Source organism: Conger conger, chromosome 4, assembly GCF_963514075.1.
Source record: "Conger conger chromosome 4, fConCon1.1, whole genome shotgun sequence".
Classification (NCBI taxonomy): domain Eukaryota; kingdom Metazoa; phylum Chordata; class Actinopteri; order Anguilliformes; family Congridae; genus Conger; species Conger conger.
The window spans coordinates 54,570,506-54,596,826 of record NC_083763.1 but is presented as its reverse complement, the minus strand read 5'-3'; the positions used below and the strand labels follow the sequence as shown (position 1 = coordinate 54,596,826).

At 43.8% G+C, this 26,321-nt stretch overlaps 1 protein-coding gene across 3 annotated transcripts in view; it reads left to right on the top strand.

The window, feature by feature from the left end:
• Window positions 1-4,536: 4,536 nt before the first annotated feature.
• The window catches only part of LOC133127668 (E3 ubiquitin-protein ligase RNF13-like), a 44,383-nt gene continuing 22,598 nt past the window's right edge, over window positions 4,537-26,321 (top strand). Inside the window, exons 1-4 of one of the 3 annotated variants that reach the window (XM_061240724.1) lie at window positions 4,537-4,722; window positions 7,870-8,004; window positions 10,427-10,507; window positions 24,117-24,245. In XM_061240724.1, the coding sequence (XP_061096708.1) occupies window positions 7,891-8,004; window positions 10,427-10,507; window positions 24,117-24,245 (324 nt within the window). In that variant the 5' untranslated portion in view covers window positions 4,537-4,722; window positions 7,870-7,890. Of the gene's footprint in view, window positions 4,723-5,478; window positions 5,677-7,869; window positions 8,005-10,426; window positions 10,508-24,116; window positions 24,246-26,321 lie in introns of those variants that run through there. The other 2 variants (XM_061240726.1, XM_061240725.1) reach the window with 2 other exon arrangements.

The window sequence follows — 26,321 nt, the reverse complement described above, 5'->3', positions numbered from 1 at the left end:
CTGCGGTGCTAATGCCCATTTTGCTTTTCCTTTCATCCTCTGGGGCAGACCAGCCAGTGAGGATTATTGGCCAATAAGGACATGCGTGACGGAATGGAAAATCGCATTATGGTTTCCATTATAGTTCAGATTCTGAGAGAAACATAAATCACAGTTAATGGCATGTTGGAGGTCAGAGATTCATGTTTATAGGACCGGAGAAGATGCTTTTTTCAGCAAAGGTACTGTTTTTCAAGCCTGGGCTTCTCAATAATACTTGATCCAAAATAGCCTCCTAAGACCATAAGACAATTAATATCCACTGTAGGGGACATGTGTATATGGTCTTAATCCCACTAAAAATTCACTAAACACATATTTTATTCCCAGGAATGAATTCACATTGTCAGCATACTATTTCTGCCTATTCACCCATGGGTGCTTGGAGAGATTGAAAATCAAACACTTGCAAAATCTGTATCTTGCAAGCGTCTCTATGTCTTGCCATGTTGAAAAGTACTAGTGTTTTGGTCGACAGACCCCTGAGGCCTATATCTAGCGCTATTAAGGTGTAAAAGGTTCAAGACTCCATGGTTCAAAATTAAAGTTTATTAATGTGTTGAGATATGGTGTTGCCCAAAATACATATGCGCACAGAGGAGGGCAGCAAAGAGTTAAAGGGAGTTGAAGTTCGTCTTCATTTCAGAAGAGGTCGGCCGCTCTATTTCTGGTGGTTGTTCTATGTTGTGTTTGGTTTCTATAGTAACGCACTGCGCGATTAGAACAATGATGTGCGATTGGGGTTTTTACACAGTGAGAGTACTCAAGGAGACGATTTACGCCGAGGGTGGATCGGCGCATTTCTGGGAAAAGAACTCTCTAATGCGGTAATGGTCCGTTTACAAGGTTCCTCCAGAATGGGGTTTGCTCTTGTTGACACCATAATGCGTCATAACAGCATGACTTAAAGTGTGACCTATAAAAAATTAAATGCATAACACACACAAAAAAACATATTCTGTGCCGAGTTACAAACTAGGTTTTAGGTGATGGAATGTGTAGCCTACTCAGCGAGATATACCATAAGCAAAGCTTAAAAGCTGTTATTACTATACAAATTGTTGCAAATATTTCTCATAACAATGGTATCGAGTGCTTACTATTATGAGGTAGAATAGATATCTTGAGAGAACTTTCACTAAAAGACCTGTCACCTTGCTATTGCAAAGTAACTTCAACATCTGAACATTTCAGAACATTTAAGATTTTCAGACATACAATAGACATATCTTCCTCTAAGAACAAATACTGTATGTATTTCTAATCTCACACCTCTGAGCAAACGGCCCAGTTAACATAGGCCAATGAGTTATGGGCATTAGTCCCTGAAAAAATGGATGTAAAAATATATTTGATGGCCTGCAGTCAAATCTGTAATGGAATAGAATTTGACAGCTATTAACTGGCTCTTTGGCTGTCCTAGAGATTGATTGTCAGTGAAGATGAAGGGATTCTACATCATAGATGTAGAATTCCCAACCAGGACAATAATCACAATGCAGCACACTCTTCCAAAGCTGCTATCTGATAAGCTGTCACAAGGTGGCAATAGAGCTTCACCATAGCAGCTGTCTGGACTTAAAGACAGGATTTCTGAAAGTTGCCTCAGAAATGAGGCTTGAGAAATGATGACATTTCAACAGATCTACTGTAAATTCCATTTCCAAGTAATTCAATAAAGAGGCCATTTTCACATACACAGAAAAAATTGACACAATACTCAGTTCATGTAACAGTTCACATTGGATTAAGGCGATACTCTTGTTCAGAGCAAATTACAAAAGTGGCATAACCCCTTACAAATGAACAGGAAGATACAGTGCTGTTATCATCTACCCATGAAACATGAAGTATGAATGATGAGCAAAAAGATGCTAGTTAGCTGTGCTGTGTATTTTATTTAACCTTTACTCAACCATTTGAAAAGTAAGTATGGCTTTCAAAAACAAAATTTCAACATTCAAAGTCAGTGTTCTAGAACTCCAATATCAGTAGTGATTCTTACATCAGCATTAGAATGTTCAGTTAAGAACATTCTCATCACATATTTGTGATTATATAACTCCAGGGTTAAGCGAGAACTCATTTGTAGTTGTGACACAGGGAATTAATGTGGGTAAGAGAACACAGTGGATTGTGTAGCCACTCAGAAGCAGGGGGTGATTATTGATGGTCAGATTTAGAGAGATCAACACCCCCTAGTCTTAAAAAAAAATGCCATGGGATCTTCAGCACTGTGAGTCAGGACCTTGGTTCTACATCCGAATGGAAGCATGGATTTAATGTTTTCATCATAAGACAAATGTCTTTTTAACAGATGCTAGTCATGGAAATTGTGTTCTGTTTTTAGGCTGTATAAAGGTATGAGAACTTTGTGTTCTGTTTTTTTCCCTGTGGAAAAAAATGAATGTGTAACCTGAACCTATTTACCACGTAAATGAGAAGTTGTGGTTTGGGGAGTAGGACACTGAGAACATTGTAAAGATTTCATAACTCACCACAATCTTACTCAATCTGGCTGCCATGCTGTAACAAAACTACAATAGCTATAATAGCTGGGACATGACATGATGAGAACAAGTGACCCAGGTCACCTGCATTAATGACTACAGTTATAGTCCTGGATCAAATAATTTATTTTACTCTTTGGACAATTTTGTTCACTTCCTGTCCTATTCCAATGCAGACTAAAGACCCTTCTCTTCAGAGGGAATGGTTTCCCTCTTTAGCCATCCTCTTTCTTTTCACGATCTTTTCATGATGTTTCAGGTATCATTGTGAATTATAGGTTACCTGTGTAGTTGTGTTAATTTTTTTGGCTTACAATGCTAATTATTGGTTTGTTTGGCTAACATGACACTAACTGACTACTATTGGGTCAGTACTGTGCCTAAGTGGTGATATTGTGCTTTTATATTCCTAGCACCATTCTTTTTTCTTTGTCATTGTGCATAGTAGCATCTGTGACCGGATTGTAGCGTAATAATGTAACAGCATGTATCATTATTCACATTGTGTGAAAGCATTGTCAGCATATGCTAAGGCTATGCTAACAGAATGTCTGACACAGAACACTGTGAACTCCAAAGCTGACCAGCTGCTGTTCTCAGAGTTGTCATAGCAACAGCTTCCTGTCTCTAAAGCAGCAAGCCTGGGCCTGAGGCTGATTGTAATCACTATGACGTTGTTGGCTTCAAATTGTCTTACAGTCCCTTATCTCTCAGTGAGTATCTGAGGACTGTCACTATGACATGTTTAGCTGTAAATTTAAGAAAAGTTACTTTGGTGATGTTTGGCGGTGAATGAGAAGCGTTTATCCAATGGCTTGTGTGTGTGTGTGGGGGGTGGGGGTGGGGTGGGGGGTGAGGGGTGTAAGAGTGGTACACGGTGGGGGGAAATGGTGCACAAACCATGACATAATAAAAACTTAATGGGGGTGTGGCAGTTATGTGAAATGGAAAATTATGACACGTGACAAATAATCATTATGGGTTTCTGTCTGTGTACTGCACATTAGATGCATTACATGGGCAGCACAACTTTGGTGCTGTCTAGTATTGTCAATAAAATACTGGGAGCAAAGCCATGAAGCTTAACTTAAATTACATGCTGAACCACTGGGAAAATATTGGCACATAATATAACTTCTGGGAAGCACAAAAACACATACCATCCATTCATCCATCCATCTATCCATCTATTATCAACCTGCTTATTCCTGGTCAGGGTCACGGGGGTGCTGAAGCTTCTCCCAGCAAGGATTGGGCGACATACCAAACAGTAAAAATATTTACACTAAACCTTAGAGAATACTGCAGACATACACAGTACATAACAAATGGACCAAATCAACCTACAGTGTAGGCCGGCGAAGGATGGAAATCCACCCCTTATAGCCAGGTTCCTCTTGAGGTTTCTTCTCCCCACTAGGGAGCTTTTCTCTGGGCGCTCAGGTATTCCCCCTTTTTCCCTTCTGTTACCCTGTAAAGCATCTTTATGACAAGCGTATACAAATAAAATTGAATTGAAATAGAACATAGAACATAGAAATACAACATTACAAATACACAGGTTAAATATAGGGTGGTAGCATAATGGTTTAGGAACCAACTATGTTACGGAACTAACTGTTTCGCCATCCATTTTGGCTCCAATCTCTGGTCCATCTCTCATGCTTTAGAATCAAGGATATTGAACTGGTGGTAATAGGAATACAATCCATTGTAAATGTATGTTTGGGTATTATTCAGATGCATGAAAACATTGTGATTCTTTGTTTCTTATATCTGGATTCTGCCATAACAATAATCAATGCATTATATAGATAATTAGTTCAGATTAGTATAAAGTATTGAACGTTCGCCTTGGTCCACTCTGTTTTTCTTCGATATGCTAATACAGCCTGAAATTATGCATACGTTTTAGGCGTAATAGTGATTGATCGTCGCGTTTTCCAATCAGCATCAGAGCCTGCTGAAGAGGCGGGTGCAGATGTAGGAAGTTCTCTGTGCATGAACTGCTCCGTGCTGCCGCGGTTACTGTTGACATTTTTCAGAATTAAAGGGTATTATGGAGTTATAGAATATCTTGTACCAGCCATTCAAGTTGAAGTTAATGGTAATGTTTTGTTATCAAAAGCATCTTGTGTAAAGGAAGGAACGCACGCATATATCTACTGTAAAGGTAACGCACATTCATTTTGCATGTGTGGAAGATAATCACTTCAGATGGCCAGCGAACTCGTGTGATCACCAACAGATAGCAAGTTTGATAGCTTAACAACATGGCCTTGCAAATAATCGTGACGGGTTACTAATTAGATGCGTGGCTGGCGTGGATTAGCTTGGTGGCTATATACAAAGATTGATACGTGATTGCTAAAAGATCTAGCTAGCTAGCATGTCAAAATTGCTACCTTGCTAGCTAGGCACATTAGTTATTGATGTTGCCACTGCTGCCTACACTCATTTGATTCATAGCTATGTAAACTAGCATCTTAATCACGTTAACTAGCTGGAGACATTTGTCACATAGTTTGCTACCTGTTCGCCCAATACACTTTTAATTGCACGGAACAATGTTTATTGGCTAACGTTATAATGGTGACAGTGTTCTGAGTATTCATTTTAGCTACATGCTTGTTAGCTTGTCACAATTCCACCAGGTTACAAACGAGAATAATCTATTTCACCCGTCTTGTAAAATCTAGTGTTGCATAACCTACTAATTTGCATCTTGGTTTGGATTTCATTTTGGTTTGTGTAATTGTATACATGTCAAGCCTGCGTTGCCGCAATGAATCTGCGTTGGCCTGTTGTTTACTACTGAAAATTTCAATTTAGCTGAATTATGCAAGTCTATAAATTTGCATGAAGATATAGGTGTGATCCTGATGCCAAATCGCACGTGCACCCCTGATTCCTTCAATAGAAGCGGATAGAAAATTATGTTTGAGGACAACACCCCTTCCTTGCGCTGGTCTAATTTGACCATGCTGAACATATTGTAGTGAAAGGTTGATGAAACACTCTTTAGCTCTTATTGATATCAGGCATCCCTCAAAGGTAGGATTCCTGTTACCAGAGCATAAATACCCAGTTCCCATTTTTTGGTTTACCAGAGGAGAGTTCATAATTGGTGAGTGAGTGGCACAATTTGGAGGGAATGTTCCTCAATCTCTGTCTTTTTGTTTAAATATTTTACCACAAATATGTTCATCTTCCATGGTGAACTAAACTGTGAGGAATAGCAGAGACAATGCAATGCCAAGTCTCTTCCCCAAAAGCCTTTTACCTCTGAGTCAAGATGAACATCCATTTGCACTCTCCTCATTAATACCCTGGGCAGAGAATCGGCTCACCCCTCCAGCTGAGCTTGTGTCTTGGTGCTGAGTAGATCATTACAGAAAGGAAAGTCTAGATTGGCAGAAGACCAGCAGTAAGTATTGTAGGTGGAGGGAATACAGGGTATAAAGTCTTGTTTGTAGCACTGGATGGGTATTTAAGATACTTAACCATTTGGAGAGTTGTTTTTTTGGAATGCTTTTTCAAAACTTCAGTTCTAGAAATCCATTGTTTTCTACGACCAGTAGTGATTGATACATCAGCATTTGAATGTTCAGTTATGATAATCATTATTGGTTATTGAAAACAGTGGAGTTCTGGTTTTGCATGCCACTGTGTGCATTCCCTTTACTGCACCTCACTGTGCATAGTGGCAAAATGGCCGACTTACCCCCGCTAGCTGTATGTGTTCTGGTCTCTAGGGCCCTGTAACCAGGTGGTTATAAATTTGCAGCAGCATGTTCAAGCATAGCCCTCACCAACCATGAACTTCACCTCCGTTTACCAGCGACTTATAAAAACTCTCTTCTAAAGCTCTTTAATTGAGAAGCCTCTGCTTTTACTCATAACGTTATGTGAGTATAAAGCTGAGGTCGTAGCTGATAGAGCAGGGATCTGCTCAGAAGGGGCGATGGTGGGGGATCGAGCCCCTACCCGTTCACACTGAGGGACTCATTTAAGGCTCAAGAGTCTACTGCCCTGCATACTACACCACACGTCTCGCCTAATAAAGTTTTCTTCAAGAGTGAAGGCCTTGTTTGCTTTTGTAGGAGGTCTTGGTGTTGGTGGGGTGGGGGAGCTGACATGCTTTTCTGCGGTGTCTTTCTCTGACACGTCTTTGTCCAGAGTCAGTGTGGTGTTGTCCATGTCAGTTAAGGACATTGTGAATTTAATTTCTTTTTTTTGAGTGCCAGCTGTTAAATAGACATTGTAAAGTGGTATTTTTTTTATATACGGGAGCGTTTTCAGGTAAAATTTGACCATTTTACATTTTTCCTGCATGAAGTCAATGACACAACAGTTTGTGTGGTGTCTCAGGTGTGGTGTGTGTGTTACCTGTGCTGAGAAAGAAACATTTCTCAGGTGTGTTACCTGTGTTGAGGGAAGCAAGTGTCTCAAGTGTGTTACCTGTGCTGAGAGGGGAGCAGGTCTCTTAGGTGTGTTACCTGCACTGAGAGGTGAGCAGGTCTCTCAGGTGTGTTACCTGTGCTGAGAAAAGTGCAGGTGTCTCAGGTATCTTACCTGTGCTGAGAGGAGAACGGGTGTCTCAGGTGTGTTACCTATGCTGAGAGGGAAGCAAGTGTCTCAGGTGTGTTACCTGTGCTGAGAGGGGAGCGGGTGTCTCAGGTGTGTTACCTGTACTAAGAGGAGAGCAGGTGTCTCAGGTGTGTTACCTGTACTAAGAGGAGAGCAGGTGTCTCAGGTGTGTTACCTGTACTAAGAGGAGAGCAGGTGTCTCAGGTGTGTTACCTGTACTAAGAGGAGAGCAGGTGTGTTACATGTACTAAGAGGAGAGCAGGTGTCTCAGGTGTGTTACTTGTACTAAGAGGAGAGCAGGTGTCTCAGGTGTGTTACCTGTACTAAGAGGAGAGCAGGTGTCTCAGGTGTGTTACCTGTACTAAGAGGAGAGCAGGTGTCTCAGGTGTGTTACCTGTACTAAGAGGAGAGCAGGTGTGTTACCTGTACTAAGAGGAGAGCAGGTGTCTGAGGTGTGTTACCTGTACTAAGAGGAGAGCAGGTGTCTGAGGTGTGTTACCTGTACTAAGAGGAGAGCAGGTGTCTGAGGTGTGTTACCTGTACTAAGAGGAGAGCAGGTGTCTCAGGTGTGTTACCTGTACTAAGAGGAGAGCAGGTGTCTCAGGTGTGTTACCTGTACTAGAGGAGAGCAGGTGTCTCAGATGTGTTACCTGTGCTGAGAGAAGCAGGTATCTCAGGTGTGTTACCTGTGCTGAGAGGAGAGCAGCTGTCACAGGTGTGTTATGTGCAGGTGCTGTGCTCGGAATGAAAGATGCTGCTGTCTCTGGGGATGCTGATGCTGTCCGCCACGCAGATCCACACCATCTTCACCGTGCAGCTCTTCGCCTTCCTCAACCTGCTGCCCGTGGAGGCCGACATCTCCGCCGTGAGTACACCTGTCACACCTGAGTCAAAATGACTCGCATTTAAAGAGATTACACCTGTCGCACCCGAGTCAAAATGACTCGCATTTAAAGAGAGTACCCCTGTCTCACCTAAAGGAGTGTGTCTGAGTCAATATTAACCTACTCACATTTAAAGCACTTGTATAAACGCTGCTTCAACCTACAGGGATATGGACAGTAATAGAACAGAAAAGAAAATACTGAAATACACTTGAAATACTGGAGAATTTGTCAGCAGTCAAGGAATCTAATTTCATTGAAAAGCCACTTGCGATATTCCACTTGCTCGATAACCATAAGCCGTGCCACTAACCAGAATGCTCTGTTAAAAATTCTAGCTAAGACCAGCCAGGATTTTAAGATTGTATGAGATGGTTTAAGCTGCACATTCGACACTTCAACCTGGCCTCTTATTGGACAAAGCTGTTTAAGCTGGTGCTCAAACTGCTGGACTAGCTGACTATATATGCTGATCAGCCGGTGAACAGCTTCAGCTAGTTTAAGATGGAATTTTCCGCAGGTGTGTTTTCACTCCTCACCAACTGCTTATATACATCCATTGCTGCTATACATTTTCCTTGGCCACTCTCCTTAGCCAGTTTTTTGAAGATGCATCTTGTAGAAAATAGAGCTGAGTAGGTCTGTATGTTTTCGCACTAGCTGCTTTGGAGTGACTTCACCTCTATTCGCTTTCTTGAGACTTCCAAACTCCCAAAACACCCATTAGCGGCCACTGTAAAAACAGCAGGTCGTCAGAAACTACTGTAATCTATACCACTACATTTACATTTACATTTGTCATTTGGAAGATGCTTTTTATCCAAAGCGAAGTGCATAGGTTCTTCCACAAGTTAAAAGCATAAAATCTATAATTAGCACTACTATACAAAATATATTGGACTAAATAACTGTCTGGGGTGATTTGACATTATTTGAGTTTTAGTGTCTGCTTTTGATTGCGCTAGGCAGTTATTTTGCGCAATGAATGATGTTTTATATAGTAGTCGTATATAGTAGAGTAGTTTCTTTTGACCGCAAAACCACCCAACACCCATTAACTGCCATTGTAAAACCAGCAGGTTTTCGGAAACTACTTTGCTATGCGCTACTACTATATAAAATATTATTCATTGCATAAAAGACCTGCCTGGCTCAATCAAAAACAGATACTTAAAATTGAAATAACATCAAAATATAGCTGCAAGCAGCAATTGACAGGGTCCAAGCAGCATTGCACCAGTCGGCAAGCACAGAGACTTTGATGGAGCAGTAGTACACATGGACCGAATTTCAAGATGATTGGACCTTGTTAAGTCCATTTAATAAAGGGAAGGGCACCCACAGAGGGACCCGGAGAACATGCAAACTCCATACAGAAAGGGCTCTGACTGCGTTTGAACCCAGGACCTCTCTGTTGGAAGGCAACCATGGTAGTCACTGTGTCAATGGCAAAAGAAAAACGGAAAAATTAAGCATTCAAATTGGCAGTCAATTTATTAATTGGACGATCCATAGGGACCAGGATCGATAGGTTTCTTGCAGTCTTGAATTTTTCAAATTTTTTCTTTTCTTTTTTGTGCTTGGACCCCAGAAAGTGAGCTATCCCTTTAAATTCTTACTGTGGGAATCAGTAATCCTGTATTTTCAAAATTACAAAAGTTAATTGCAAGCATATTCTATTCTTTTTACACTGCTAATCCTCTTTGGCATAACTAGTACTTAGGCACTTTTATATCCTTTGAGGAAGTGCACTTTAATATGAAAATGATTTCCATATCATAAAAACGGTAGATATACTGGGAGGACTATGTCCTGGAACTAGAGTGACTCAGAAAGAAGGAAGATAATTATGCGGAAATTTGACTCATAAGTTTGGGAATGCTGAGCCTTTAATCTTCTGGAATGTTCCTGTCGATCAGGACTCTTTCTTGATGTCATAGACCAGCGGGGTCCAATCTTATCAGAAAAGGGCCGGTTTGGGTGCAGGTTTTGATTTTACCCCAGGGCTGTGACACTTGATTCACCCAAACCACTTGATTTACTAATTATGGTCCAGACCTTGATAAGTAGGTTCAGATGCGTTAGCACTGGGCTAGAATGTCAACCTATACCCACACCTTTTCAGGTGAGATTGGTCACCTCTGTCTTAGATCATCCGAGAAACTACTTCTATTTAATTAATCTGTTATTTTAAATTAATTATATTACTTCTGTTTTGTCTTCTATTCCACATCATATATTCTCAACTTATTTATTTTCCATAGTTATTGCTTCCCATCCACAAGTCATATCCCTCTTTTGGATTTTAATTTGAAAAGTTGAACTAACTCTTAATTTGTAGTATGAGATTTTCATGTTCACCGGTTTTTGACATGTGGCTTTGTGCTTCACGGTGTTTTTCAGTACTCGTTTGACAACAGAACGGAGAACTTCGAGGACCTGCCGGCAAGGTTTGGGTACAGGCTGCCCAGCGAGGGCCTGAAGGTAAGGGGGTCCCAGACGAGACGGGGTGGCCTACCTCGGACCCAGCCCGGCTCACTCTCCAGGAAAAGGGTTTTCTGTACCACCTCTCAAAATGACATTACATTACATTACATTACATTAATGGCATTTGGCAGACGCCATTCAACTGCTACCTGTACAACAAAGATAAGGACCAGGGCCTATTTGAATTTTTTTTTTTTTTTTTTACGAACAAATAAACAAACAAACAAAGCAAAAGTGACCAAACTTCACTATCCAAACACTGCTTACCTAGCCAACTAAAAATACCGATACACAAAGTAAATCACAAAGACAACAATTAACGTTACACAGGCACTCACTGCATGTGAGCCACCGGCCTCTGCTCGACTCCTGTGGGATCGCCGGGTTGCAGCGGAGAGAGTTACGATTAGCGAAGTGCAGTGCAGAAAAGTGTACCCGTGGGAACGGAACCCCCAGCTGCATGGGCACCCTACATGGTCTCCCGTGATTTTATGTTTTTACACCACTTTTTCCACTCTTCTGGATGCCCAGGTGTAGCGCAGGGTGCCCAGGTGTGACTGGAGGCCCAATCCCGTGTCCAGGTTCCTCTACCGGCTCCCATGGGCACCCGCTCTTTAGACGCGGCACTCGGGATCACCCTCCGAATATAGTCAGCATGTGCCATAAACACTCATTATGGCGCCCCAGTGACTCATTTGGCAGCAATGTTTACCCCAGGGGAAGGTGGGGGCCCGCAAGCCCAGACCTGACTATTTAACTCTTCGAGGTGTGAGGTCAAAAAGGTGTGATTAGAATGTGAAGATTTAACAATGTAACAATCATTACTGGTAACTGAGCGCAGTTCTAGAACACTGACTTTTTAACAATTAAAAAAGTCGGGAGTTCTAGAACACCGACTTTTGATCGGCGAAAAAAAAAAAACATTTAAAAAGCTGGTCAGTGCCTTGGAGCCCGCATGGCAAAGGCACGCTGGACTTTGCGTGCCCAGATTTCAGGAAGTTGGGTTAAACTTAGCCCTGGATCTTGGTGTTATTGCGGTGTGAAATGCTCACTGGGTCCTCACCAGTCGCCTGCAGGTGTTTTCGGTGAACCGTGCATCTCTCCAGTACACGTGAGACTCGTTTGGAAGACAGCATCCAGCTCCTGGGGTATTGAATCGGGAGCGCACCCACTATAGCCCCCTGTGGATACTGGTGGTATGGCAGTTATGATCAGCGCACCACACAATGAATGCTAATGGAAGATAATGGGAAGGGGAAAAACACACATTGTGGTGAAGGTATTTAATCGTGTGCATTCAACCTAAAACTTTATTTTCACTTCGCACCTTCCTTAAAATCCTTTTTAATGAATGTAACAACATTAAAAGCTCAGTATTGACTGTAATTGATTGGGTCATAAATTAGTTCGGCTAATATGAGCCAACCTTCAACTCCTTGGCTCTGTTTGCTTGGTTTTGCAGTACGAATCTTTAATCTTTTTTCTTTAATCATACCTGAGGTGGTAGTAAATAACCAAATGTGCAGAAAGAGGCCAGGCCAAATTCTTCTGGAAAAACCTGTTGGGTGCTGATAAGACAAAAAATGCTGAACAATTTTGCAGGTCAAATGGTGGACGTTTGCAATAATCGCATTCACTTTTGTTTTTGCATGCCGGTCTCTCTCTCATGATGGTATGCAGAATCCTGCCTCCATCGTTTGCGTCATTCCTGTCTGGACAACGCAGTGAAGTTGTCTGCGGTAATGGCGGTAATTTGTGGGCACAGGAAAAGTCACAGGAAGTGCGTGCTTGTTTACGTTATTGTGATGTACGGTGGTATGTGGACAACAAGGCTGTGCTTCCTTGCTTCTGTTTGAACCCTTATTTTAGCAATGGTACTTTGGCCATAGTGTTTTTACAGGGTGAGCTGACCAGGGGAGACGCCCGCCTACGATCCCATCTGTTTTTGGCCTGTAGACCAGCCTGACTCTCTGTGGGCAGGTCTGACACGCAGCTGAAACGGATCAGTAGACGCAGACAGGGCTCCGTATCCTGAAATTAAATTTAATCCTGGGGGGAAGCGGTGAATAAATGCAGAACTCTGATTTCTAGAGTATGCCAACATTTCCTGAAGATAGATATTTTAACCCTTTGAAGAGTAGGTTTTTTGGAATGTTTTCTAAGTCACTGTTCTAGAACTCCATTTCTTTCAATTAGCAGTAACGATTGTTACATCAGCATTCAAATGTTCCACTGTTTATGATGTCACACCTTAAAGGATAAAAAACAATCTTTTTTCAGAGTGAGAACAGGACAGAGAGACAAGAGACCCAGAGAGAGAACAGGACAGAGAGACAAGAGACCCAGAGAGAGAACAGGACAAAGAGACAAGAGACCCAGAGAGAGAACAGGACAGAGAGACAAGAGACCCAGGGAGAGAACAGGACAGAGAGACAGAGACCCAGAGAGAGACTGAGGCGGAGAGAGAGACTGAGGCGGAGAGACAGACACAGAGAAAGGGACAAGGAAAGTAATAGACAGAAAGAGAGGGTGAAACGAGAGAGGCCTCGAAATCTTACAGTCTGAAAGCCCCCCCCCCAGCCCTTCCCCATGGGAATAAAGGACTGGGGAGAGTTACAAAGAGCATCCTGTTCTAGAGCCAGGCTGTACTGGGGAGGCCACACATGTGAGAAGAATGTGGCCACTCATGACAGCACATCTGAAGGAGGGGGGTGGGGGGGGGATCCTGCCGTTTCTGCACCTCAGAACCGTCGATGATAGACGCTTCGTAACAAGGTTGTATTGTTTTGGGTTTTTTTTTTTTTTTTTTGGGCTTGTCATGTCACTCACCTGGCAGAAGCTGCAGCTGCATACCTGGTGTGTGCTGCTCCTACCTCGCATGATCTGAGACAAAGCCAGGCCTGTGAGGAACTCAGACAAGCATGTGTGGCATCTGCTGGTACCCCCTACTTCACCCAGCCGTCCCCGTCTGGAACAAAGGGACCGGGCACCATGCTCGACCGGGGGGTGGTGGGGGTGGATTTTGGGGAATGCACATAATTGAAGAGTAAGGATGAATTTCGGCAGACTGGCACAGAGCAGAGGTCATGTCTCTCAGCGTGTACTTGGAGCGGTGGGTGGGTGGGGGGGGGCTGGTTGCGGTTATATAACAGGGGCGGGGTTAAAAGGACGTCAGACTGGCTTCCTGTCTTTTACGCTTTGCTGAAAACCAAGCAAATGAGGTTGTGGTTGACTGGGTGACTGTTCTTTGCCCTTTCTCACCACCTATAGCACAGTTCCCCCCCACTACAGCCTCCTGGGGACAACCTTTTGACGGGTAGGGTTTTTTTTTTGGAATGTTTATGTAAAATTCTACGCCAGTGTTCTAGAATTCTACGCCAGTGTTCCATTGCTTTCAATTACCCGTAGTGACCCTTCCATAAGCATTAGAATGTTCAGTTGCGAGCATTCTAATACCACATTTGGGACAACTTAAAAGTGCTGAATGAAGTATTTTCCACGAGTCTTAGCAAAACCATGTATGAATGAAAGGTATCGTATGTGATGGTGTGTTAAATAAAATATTAGTAAGTGTGCCCATATTGCAGATTCAGACCTGGACATTGCGACAATATGAAATCAACCTAAATATATATTTTTTAGAACCTCTCGGTGGTCAAAGGAGGGCAGTGTGGCTTTGGTGGGTGGCATTGGGCCCCCAGGTTGCCAGTAGAACAGCCCTGACCTAGGACCTAAACCTAAACACTCTGTAATGAGGCCTTATCTGATCTCCCGGCCGTGTTGAGTGCTGAGAGCTGCACCCAAGCTTTAAACATGGGGAGGCGGGGGTTTAGGTTAGCGTCCGCGATACTGTTGGGATTGTCATTGCACACACTGTTCCCTGGCTTTAGCGAACAGAATGTTCTGTACCGTACTGTCGGATGGGCGGTCCTCTGAGGTGAGGGGGCGGGGCCTGCACGCTGGGAGGTATGGAGAGCTCGAGAGCCTGTCCCAGAGTGCCGTGGGGCATAATCTGGGTCGATTTCCACCCCAAAGGGCCAGAGAGAAAACTGACCCCGCCACAGGATCTATGATCCCTTCAGCTCCTTCTTCATGCCCTAATTCCTTTACAAAACATAATCATAAAGCACTGCTCTAGGATCAGGTTTCCGTGTTGTCGGCCAAGTCCTACCCTTAGCCATTATGGGCTAAAAGGCTGAAGTAAGCTGCTCTAGACCAGGGCCTGTATTCATACAACATTTCAGCGTAGCAGTGCTGAATATTATCCATTATGAGAGAATAAGCAGAAGTGATCATAGATCAGGCATCCTACTCTGACTCGTAGTGGATCTAACGTGCGTACTATGGTTTATAACTATGAAGACTATGGTGGACTATGTTTGCAGCAAACAGATGCTGTAGAACGCTTTTAAATGAACATTCCATTTAATTCACCACCAACCTGTGTTTAATACAAATGGATGTGAATTGGGTCTAACAATGCTAGCTGTCTGATTAGATGCTTACCTGTTTTTGTTGTTTTTTTAAGCAGTAAGAACAAATATCACATAGGCTTAAATTTGAGAAGATATTAAAGACTGTTCATTCCCCTTCGAAATGAACTGCAACTGATGCTCTCACTGAAGAATGAAATTAAATATAGACTGGAAATGGACATGAAAACAATGCTGAGGCCATAAACTCAGTGTCCTCAGTAGTAGGGTTGGTCCAGATCGCTTCTTTGACCGGGTTATGAATCGTTCTCCTGGAAACTGTGATGTACATTGCGGGTCACTGGTCTTCCTCTATCCTTGGACTGTTCTATACGTACTCTTTGATGCGATTTCCTGTTCGTCCATGACTTTCCCACAAATGTTCTGAGAGAGTAGCTCTCTGCAGGGTGTATGTTCCAGCGGAGATCTGACCCCTGGGCTGCCTGAGCAGGCCACAACACAGATGAGGGACCAAGCCTGGGTCAAATACAAGTTTAAAACGCTTTAACCCTTTAGATGGCGGTAAAACTTAGAAAGCGCATGGTAGATCTGAGAATTCCCAGCAAAAAATGCTAGTCCAAAATGTTGAATTGCAATTTTGTTTTAAATATTAGTACATCTTTTTTTAAATATGTTGACTTTTACAGTTTTCTCTGATTCACAGAAATGATTCTGGTATCAGTGGTGTCAGAGTGCTGCTTATTCCTGTGCACTTAAGTACTTAAATGAACTCATTGATTGGCTAGGACGTCCACACACCTTGTTTCCAGGACCTGTACTGGTTGCTGGTTGAAAGAAAACCACAGAAACCTGCATGCACACTACAGACCACTGGGTGAAAGTATTTTAAATGTCATTGCCCCAATCTGAAATGAATGCACCAATTTTTGTGGACAAGTTTTCTGTTTGTTCGATGGGGCATCCTGTGCAGATTTGATATGGGCTCAGATGTGTACACTTTTTCCAGGACTCCTGTCCTGAGTCATAGGCTTCTTTCAGAGGCACTGACTGCCAAACAGCTCCCTGTGCTGAGTCACATTGAGAGACGGGAAGTGATGCATCTCATTCTGATACAGAGCCAAAATGGCGGACAGTAGCTGTCTGCAAGCCTGTGCTGATGCATTTCATTCTGATACAGAGCCAAAATGGCGGGCTGAGGATGTCTGTGTGTCTGTGGTACATCCCCCTTTAGTCCGATGCTGTGTCACCGCGGGTTTCTCCCAGTGAGAGGCATTTGGGGTCATGACCTGACTGCACCCGCGGTTGCGGGGGCGGGCTTCTGACCCTCCCCGGTGGCAGACTGGGTCTGTTTCTATGGCGACAGCTGTGTTTTGCTGCTATAGAGCAACACAGATGGTGCTCTTCTAACCAACACACACACTCGCGAGTACACACACATGCACACACTGCTCCTTCAGAAATGATGCTCATACCCCCCTCTGATTTGTTTGTGTTGCCTGAAGTTTGTCAGGTCTGCAGTTTCCTGGGCACGAATCCAGGACCACAGACACACGCCACACGCCACACGTATTCCTCTCATAGTGAGTACAGTGGGCCCTCGTAATGAGCTGAGGGAAATGGGCCGTGGAATGTGTTCGGAAAGCACAGAAACCAAAACAGTTGTCACCCACATGCTTAGAATGCGTGTTTTTGGCATTAATACCAAAACAAAGTTTTCCATACTTTCCATACTGCTTCATCTAATCAACTGTAAATTGCTTCGGATAAAAGCCTTCGCTACATAAACATAATGCAATGTAATGTGTAGCCAGGCTGTAGCTAGCAGACCGGGAACATAGCTAGCCAGCTAACTAGCAACATGGTTAAACTCCTTGCTAGCTGGAAAATAGACTTGAAGTTACATATATGGTTAACTTAGCAAGTAGTTGGAACATTTTTATGTTATTTTCACAAGTTGAGTGTTGCTAGCTACCAGCTAGAGGCCTGCACAGCAAGCTGGTTGGTTAACTTTTATATGAAAATGAACTCACTCACTAGCTTAACTACCTCCTTTCCAAAGGTCTCTTCCTCTTGGGCAGGATAAATGATTACAGCCAACCTTGTTTTTTTGTTCTGTCAGGAGAAGATCAGAGCTTGATAAAGAACAAGGAACCACTTTTCATGTCGGCTGGTAATTATACGTTTTCAGTGCCAGGCACAGTGGAATTTTGGTGTGAATATAGCACGGTTCAGTTGACTCTAAATCTGTCTTATCTTTAGAAAACTTTTGACTATCAGGCTCCACTGATTCTTCCTAGCTTAATTTGATGACAATGGGCCAAACGCCCCAGACAAGTTTGCAAAAGCAGGTCCTGCAAAATAGAAAAAAGAAAGAAATGGAGCTGGCTAAATCTGTTGAATGAGAATTGCAGTGGGTGACACGATGTTCTGATGCCTCCCTGTTTTGCCAGCTTTAATGTACAAAGTTGAGGACCTGAATTCACTTTTGAATGATCTTTTTGGAGCCAAAATGTAAAGCTCTCAAGTAGGGACACTGCAAGGGGTGGGGGGAGGTCGACTAACTGGGGTCCTCAATAAATATTACAACAGGACTTTCTGTGGTGGTGGGGCCCAATGTGAGATATTTTAATGGGGCCCAGAATCCCTGGTCGCGCTCCAGCATCACATGATGCAGAAGCCCACCGGTGTATTATTAATATGGGTAGTGAAGGACGGGCTTTAGAGTTGTGAAACGACATTAAAACCAGAGGTTCTTCCCTTTCTGTCACCAGTGCGACCACAGATTCGATTCCCACTTTGGCACTTTCTGTACTGTGATCCATTTCCATCTGTAACCTGCCTATTGCCTGTCTGAATAATGTAAAAAAATCACAATTGGGCAGACTGACCACTGTTCTTAAAAAAAAAAAATTTAAAAAAAATGTTTTTTTTTTTTTTTTTTTTAAAGGTTAAAGACTCAACTGTACTACTTGACTAAAGTTATACAAAGAGTCCTCTTAGTGACAGTATATTGGGCTCGTCTAAGCCCTTTCCCAGATCTTCCAGGAATGTTTTTCTAAAGTGGTTTGAGTTTGTAAAATAAATATTTTTGTAGCCCGGATTGATTACGTGGTGCGTTCTTTTTCTGGCTCATGGCTCAGGGTTCAGCCTGGTTTAATTTTACACCTCAAATGCTCCTCAAATCCTCTTTCTTTCCCCCTTCCTGCTGGCACTGTGTAGACGGCATCCGTTCTATCTCTGTGTTAAAACTAATCTCTTTCCTGTAAATTTTATGCAGCATTTGACAAATGTTATGTATTATTTGGCTAACATTACCATGTGGTTGAGGTCTTTTAAATGTGCCACAGTCATTCCCACCGACACTGTTAGTCAAGTAAAAGTAGTCCTTTCAATGACCACTTTTCTGAAGCTCGAAGTGATTGAAATTATACCACTAGATCAGTAATAGTTGGTGGTTTATAGTTTGTATTGATTTTGCAGCTATGTCGCAAACCTTCTGCCACCATGCAGCTTCTATATTAATGTACTGGCCTGATAGTTTGTTAGTGGTCTGGTATTGTTTTTTTGTTTTTTTAACTAAATTGTCTCTTCACCACATTTTACTGGACTCTTGAATAAACTTCCAGTTTTCCCAAATGGAATAAGTTGTTATCCTGTCTGGAGTTATGCAATTCCCTGGGCAATTAGAAACAAAAGCAGGATACAGCCCATTAGACCTGAATGGCACATACCGGTAATTTAACTGGGAAAAGGTATATATGCAAGCTCCCTGGAGGCAGTCAATCTTTTAAAGGATGCTGTACGAAGAGGAAGATGAAGATTTATCTCGTGCTGAAATAATTCCATGCCACATTGTAGATCAGACTAGATGTGGTGAGTTAACTGTGTGATCAGCTGATCTTAAATGATCAATTAGTAACCATAATAACCCTAACGAAGCACACCTCATTCTACAGCTAGAGCAGGGCTGCCCAACCCTGCACCTGGAGATCTACTGTCCTGTAGGACAGTAGATCTAACAAAGCACACCTCAGCCAACCACTAGAGGAGGGCTGCCTAATCATGTAGCGAAGCGATCATATGCATGCCCCAGAGTTACAATAACTAGCATTTTCTTTCAAACACATTGTTTTGGTTATGGATCGTTGTGGTCTTAATTGTTCTTGGCATATTGTCCTGGTCTCAGCTTGTGAATCCATAAGTGTCAGGTTGTTTTCAGGGTTTTAATTTTGAGGTAGCCTTGTGTGTCAGACTTGCATTGAGATATCAGAGGTTATGTGTCTGGAATGGAGACTAATTCTAGTGATGAATTCTCTAGTCTTGTTGGTATCGTCTATACATATGAACTCCAAGAGAGGGCGCTGTTGTAGTTTCTTTTTGAAGCTGTCGGCTTCAAAACAGTATTGGCATTGGTGAAAGAATGGTTCCCAGGCAGAAACTAATTGAAAAAATTCCACTTTTAAAAAATACTTTTTCATACTTGGAGAAATAACTTGATTTATCTCACAGAGGCTTAAAAACCTGGATTCGGTCCATCTGCATTGCAGCTTGTCCTCGGTTAAACAAAAACACATTTTAAAAAATGAATGTAGTGGCGGACTCTCTCCATTCTGGGTCTTATACGTATAAAAATATGGACCAAGTGTTCATGATGTCACTCATTCATTGTCTATGGCTGATTGCTCACTCGCGCATGAGGCCAAAACCAGGGCTCCGCCATTGTTATTTTTGCAACAGTTTGCAACCGACACAAGCGCAGTGGAGCGAAAGGGTGGAGTCCACAACTACAAGAAAATCCAAATCCAAAATCCCCAATTTCCTTACGTGGGAATTAGAAATGCCTACATCTTGAACACTGCTGTGTTTTTTTAGGGGTCCAAGCACAAAGTGTTGGAACCCTATTGACTTTGTTCTGATTATTTTTCATTATTTTTCTGCCCTAAAAGTATTTGGATCTCAGGAATAGCTACCAAATCTGGAAGATTGATTGCAAATGTCACTCACAGGCATTGGAAATTATACCAATTGGCCAGATGGTGGAGCTATACAACCACTTTCACAATTTCCTCAGCCATGTGGTCTAGCATCAAAATTATTTTTTCTCATGCCATATAACAAATTAGTGAACTAGTCTCTGGCCCATCATCACCAAATTACACTAGAAAGAATCAGTGGAGCCTGATAGTGAAAAAATTATCAAAAGATTTTGATTTTTCAAAACAATATGGCCGTCACACATCAGTGAATTTATGTGGGTGTGGCCATTTTTACTAAAACAGCTAGAACTCCTGAACACTGTGATGAATCCTCACCAAATTTGTTACACCTCTGCAGTATGTTATTCTGTGGTGCCTCTGCCAATAGGTTTCACTATAAGAGACAAAAAGGTATAAATGCCTACATCTCTTGAACTGTTTGATCAGTCGGGTTGAAATTTTGTTTATCGCATCTCTGTGAAAGACCCTATCATGAGTTTTCATGGTACAAAAGATATATTTAAAAAAAACATGGCAGCCCTCAGTCAATCAGATATCAGCAGCCATTTGACAGGCTTACCAATGGCCGATCATCATGAAACTTGGTGCCTGTATTGACATCCTGACTTGGTGCTTGGTTGCAGGTAATATTTGGAATCAGTAGGCCATTAGGGGGACGCTATAGCAAATATGAATGCTTTCAAAGAGTTATTTGGCTATGGTTCTTAGAAAATCATATCACATACAGCACTACATCCTGCTCCTTCAGATAAACAACCATTTTGTTTTTCTGCCATCTCATCTTTGTTGGTCCAGTGTTGATGGTGCTTGGCCCTTTACTTGTTTCTTCTTGTTAGCAGCACAACAGTAGCCTGCTAATTGTTATCATTTACCGTGGCTGTGGGAGCTACCATCCAAACAGAGTTTAGTTGCACCAATGTATAGATTGCAATTATGTATTATATTCCATATGGCACATTGAGCATGATGTGATGAAGACATATATTATTATTATTATTATTATTATTGGCTAATGTTGGGTTGGAGAAGCTTCCCTTAAAGTTCTAATCTTGCAAGTGGAAGCCGTGCAGCTGAAGCTGTACTGCTGCTCTATGAGAGGCGCTAATCTAATAACCACCGGCATTATCCTGGTATAGATGGCACACACTCGACCCCTCACAGGGGGATACAGCAGCTACAGCGTGAGCCCTGACCTCCATTAGTGTGTCTATAACGGTTGCTTTGTTAGAGTAATGATAACATTAAGGGGAGGCCTCTTTTGCTGGCCTCTTCTCCGCAAGGGAGTGTGTGCCATCGTTGCCCTCCCCCACCCCAGCCTGGACCCCCCCCCCCCCCTCCTCCCCCCTAGCCCAGACACCCCCCTCCCCCCACAGCTCACAGCCCTGTGATTGGAGTCCCAAAGCAATTTTCACCTGCAGCTCTGGCCGCCCAGGTGCTAACAGTACTGCAGAGATCCTCAGCCTTGATGAAGATGAGCTCAGAGATTACTGCACTACATACGGGCAGTAACAGAACACAACGGAAACAACAGTGCTCTAGCAGTGACAGGTTCTGGTGGTTCTAGCAGTGGCTGATTCTGGTGGTTTTAGCAGTGACTGGTTCTGGAGGTTCTAGCAGTTACTGGTTCTGGTGGCTGGTGGTTCTGATAGTGACTGATTCTGGTGGTTATAGCAGTGGCTGATTCTGGTGTTTCTAGTAGCGACTGGTTCTGGTGGCTCTAGCAGTGACTGATTCTGGAGGTTCTAGCAGGGACTGGATTGGTGTTCTGATGGTTCTGTTACAGTATGGGGTGCATGTTCCTGGCATTTTAGATGCTACTCGACCATTAGGAGACAATGTCAACATTAGCTCTAGCTTAATTGGTACCAAGTGATTATTTTTGCTCCATGTTAAAGGATTTTCTTTCCCACAGAGAGGTCATTCACATTGACACTGAGACCACAGTGCCCTGGCAGTGAGTTAATTGGGCTTAGTCATGGTCGAGTGGCATTGTGTTCCTCCTACAGAATTCCAGTAGACACTGGTGGGCTCAACTCCACCGTAAAAGCAAGTGGCCCATTACTACATTAACTCTTTAAGATGTGATATCACAAGTATGTGATTAAAATGTTCTTAAACGGAACATTCTAGTGCTGATATAACAAGCACTAGCGCTAATTGAAAGCATTGGAGTTCCAGAACACAGGCTTAGAAATATTCCAAATTAGTTTCCTTTAGAATGTGGAGTGGGCCATAGTCTTCTTTTCCTTACTGCCTGTCGTTCAGTGGTTCCTGACCCTGTTCCTGGAGATCTACCATCCTGTGGGGTTTCATTTCAACCCTGATTTGGCACACCTGATTCTACTAATTAGCAGCTGAAAGAGATCGCTAGCTGTTGAGTAAGGTGTGCTTTGTTATGGCTGGAATGAAAACGACCAGGAACAGGGTTGGAATCCACTGCTGTAGTTCATCAGCAGTTTTTGCATTTAAAGCTTTGTGATCCATTGTATTTATGAGGTATTAAGAACTGTACAGTGACTCCACCCTTCTCATCTCATTGTGAAAAGAATGGGAATTGTTAGCCTGCAGTAGCTTTAGCAGAGTTAGGACAGCAGTTAGGACAGCGATTCTACTTATATACTGTGTAATGCTGTGTTGTTATAAGCCTGTGGTGGCTTTAGCAGAGTTAGACTGTGGTTAGCGGTAGCTAATATACCCCCTACACAGAGTAATACTGTGCTGTTAGGAGCTGTTAGCGTGTGGTGGCTTTAGCAGAGTAAGACACTGATCTGTAATCCTTCATAGGAAAGTGGACCATAGACATGATTGATGTGCCACTTCCCCGAGTGTTTTGTGATATCCCAATAAACGCTCTGGAATTATTACAGCAGGGCTGTAAAAATGGCAACCAGAGAGGAGGGTGTGTCCCTCTGGGGACTCGGCAGACAGCTGGCAGTATGGCGCCCCTCTACCCCCCGCCTCCTGTTTCACCTACCACACATACCCCCCCCCCACACGTATTGCTAACACACACCTACCCTAACACTGCCCCTGTACCCCCGCCTCCTGTTTCACCTACCACACATACCCCCCCCCCACACGTACTGCTAACACACACCTACCCTAACACTGCCCCTGTACCCCTGCCTCCTGTTTCACCTACCACACATACCCCCCCCCCCACACGTACTGCTAACACACACCTACCCTAACACTGCCCCTGTACCCCCGCCTCCTGTTTCACCTACCACATTTACCCCCCACATACTGTTAACACACACTTACCTACCCTAAGACTGCTCCTGTACCCCCGCCTCCTGTTTCACCGACCACATTTACCCCCCACATACTGTTAACACACACTTACCTACCCCAACACTGCCCCTGTACCCCCCGCCTCCTGTTTCACCTACCACATGTACCCCCCACATACTGTTAACTCACACTTACCTACCCCAACACTGCCCCTGTACCCCCGCCTCCTGTTTCACCTACCACATATACCCCCCCCCACATACTGCTAACACACACCTACCCCAACACTGCCCCTGTACCCCCGCCTCCTGTTTCACCTACCACACATACCCCCCCCCACATACTGCTAACACACACCTACCCTAACACTGCCCCTGTACCCCCGCCTCCTGTTTCACCTACCACACATACCCCCCCCCACATACTGCTAACACACACCTACCCTAACACTGCCCCTGTACCCCCGCCTCCTGTTTCACCTACCACATTTACCCCCCACATACTGTTAACACACACTTACCTACCCTAACACTGCCCCTGTACCCCCGCCTCCTGTTTCACCTACCACATTTACCCCCCACATACTGTTAACACACACTTATTTACCCCAACACTGCCCCTGTACCCCCCACCTCCTGTTTCACTTACCACATACCCCCCCACACATACTGCTAACACCCACATTTACCCCTATTATTGAAGTTTATTTATGTGGTTGGTTATTTTAAAGTGGGGAAAAAAACGCTAACAGATACTGATTCTGTGGTTTCTCAGGACCACCCGACTGGTTAAATTATTTAAAATAAAATGTTTGTTTGGTTCCCGTCTGTCACACCTGGGTTGAAATAGTATTGGTTTTGGATTGAAGTTTTCTGTGCTTGCCTGGTGAGTTTGAATTTGGGGTGTGGCGGGTGAGGTCAAGGCTGTGCTCCTCCCCCTTAGGGCTTCCTGATTGGTGCCAGGCCCGAAAACGGGTGTGAGCCCATCGACCCGCCCCCTCCCCCGGAGGACAACCAGACCGAGACCTTCATCGTTCTCATCAAGCGCATGGACTGCAACTTCGACGTGAAGGTAGGAGACCCCCCCCCCCCCCCCTCCCAAAGACTCTGGTCACAAGCCCCCCTCTCCCCCACCCCCCTGACATATTGATTTAGTGTATTCATGCTTGGTTTGGGGTTTTAAGCATGGGAGAGGTAGGTAAGTTAAACTGCCACTGTGTGTAGTGTTTTTGTTCCAGCCATTAGGTTTAAATATGATGTTTCAGGCTTAGTGTTCATCAAATAGAGTTTTTCTCAGAAAATACACACACAGGTTATTAATTGTCATAGTAATAACCTGTTATCACCGTCTATTGAAAACTAGGATGACTGAGTATAGACGCCACCTATAGGCCGGTTGGGTAACTGCACTGGTTAACTGTCGGGGATCTGGAAAGACATAATAAAAAAATGCAACAGTTAATCTAAGCGTCAAAATAGACAAACAAACAAAAAAAGCCAAAGCAAGATCAAGCATCTTCAAAGCATCTTCAGAGATCTTCAAAGTTGGTAGAAACAGTCACCCGGGCTTTGAGACTGTATTAAACATCCCAGAAGCGGCCATTTTAAACCCAGGAAGGTGGTGTCTAAATACAGGAAGTGGCTTTTGAGTAAACCGCCCTCTCTGGTTAATGAAGAATCCCTCTGGCCTCTCTCTTTTGTTCTCACAAACATTTTCTAAACTCGGGCCAGCTTTGATCGACCGCTGAGGTCAGTAAAGCGGCGGTCCCTCGCGGCGTTCCAGTGCGTCACGGTCATGTCACGGTCACACGGATCTGCGGTCGTTAGCGTCCTCGTTTTTTACGTCACGAGAGGAGGCCGGAGGGGAAGGAGTAACCCGGGGGAGTCGGTCCGGGGTTATTTAACCCGGCTCGGATGACTCCTGAGCGGGATGGCTCACTTAGGCTACAGTTCTAAAGGGCCTGGCTTATTTATGACCCGTCGCGGAAGGCTCCTGTCCCTGTAGAGGAGGAGGTCTGGCTTGGGTGGGTTTGCTGAGGAATCGGCCTGCTTTGTCTGTAGTGTATAAATGTGTGTGTGTATTTGTGTATTTGTGTGTGTGTGTGTGTGTCTGTCTGTCTGTCTGAGAGTGTGTCTGTGAGATCGAGAGAGAGAAAGGGAGAGAGAAAATGAGTGAGAGGACAGAGAGGCAGACAGTGGATGTGTGTGTATATGTGTACATGTGTCTGTGTGTATGCGTTTCTGTGTGTGTGTGTGTGTGTGTGTGTGTGTGTGTGTGTGCGGGTGCGGGTGTGTGAGTGAGGGAGATTGAGAAAGTGAGTGGTAGAGGACAGAGATGGGCACTGGATGTGTGTGTGTGTGTGTGTGTGTGTGTGTGTGTGTGTGTGTGTGTGTGTGTGTGTGTGTGCGTGTGTATGTGAGATCGGGAGAGATAGAGGGCAGAGAGAGGCAGACAGTGGATGTGTGTAAGGGGATCAGGTTGTCTCTAAGATTGAGCCACAGCTGCCTTTAACCCTTTAACGTCTGCGATCACAAAGTAACTTAACTGAACATTCTGAACAGAGTATAAGATCAGTGCAGCTGTTGGGCCCTTGACCAAGGCCCTTACCCCCACATTATCACAGGGGGGATTGGCCCCTGCTTAGTCTAATTAGCTGTGAGTCACTTTGGATAAAAAGCATTGGTGTACTGTAATGTAGTGTAAATCTAATGCTGATGTACCAATCACTACTGGTAACTGATAGCAATGGAGTACTAGAATGAGAAAAACCGAAGAATGTTCTAGGATTCTCTGACCTGTCCTGTATTTCTAATAACCTTGGGTGTGGACTTATTGTACGTGGTTTGGATAAAAGTGTCCGGTAAATAAAATGTGATGTAATCTAATGCAAAGGGTTTGCTGAGTCAGACGGACAGAATGCAGGGAAAACCTCCTGAGTAATTTGAGGTTGGGTGGCCCACGTCCTCCGGGTAGCGGTGAGAGAGAAAGAGAGAGAGAGGGAGAGGGAGAGGGAGAGGGAGAGGGAGAGGGAGAGGGAGAGGGGGAGGGAGGGAGAGGGAGAGAGCCCTCGCGGGGAGGCTGTGAAGCAGAGCTGGGAAGGCCGTCCGCGCTGAACTGTAAATACCTTATACGGCCTTTCTGCATCAC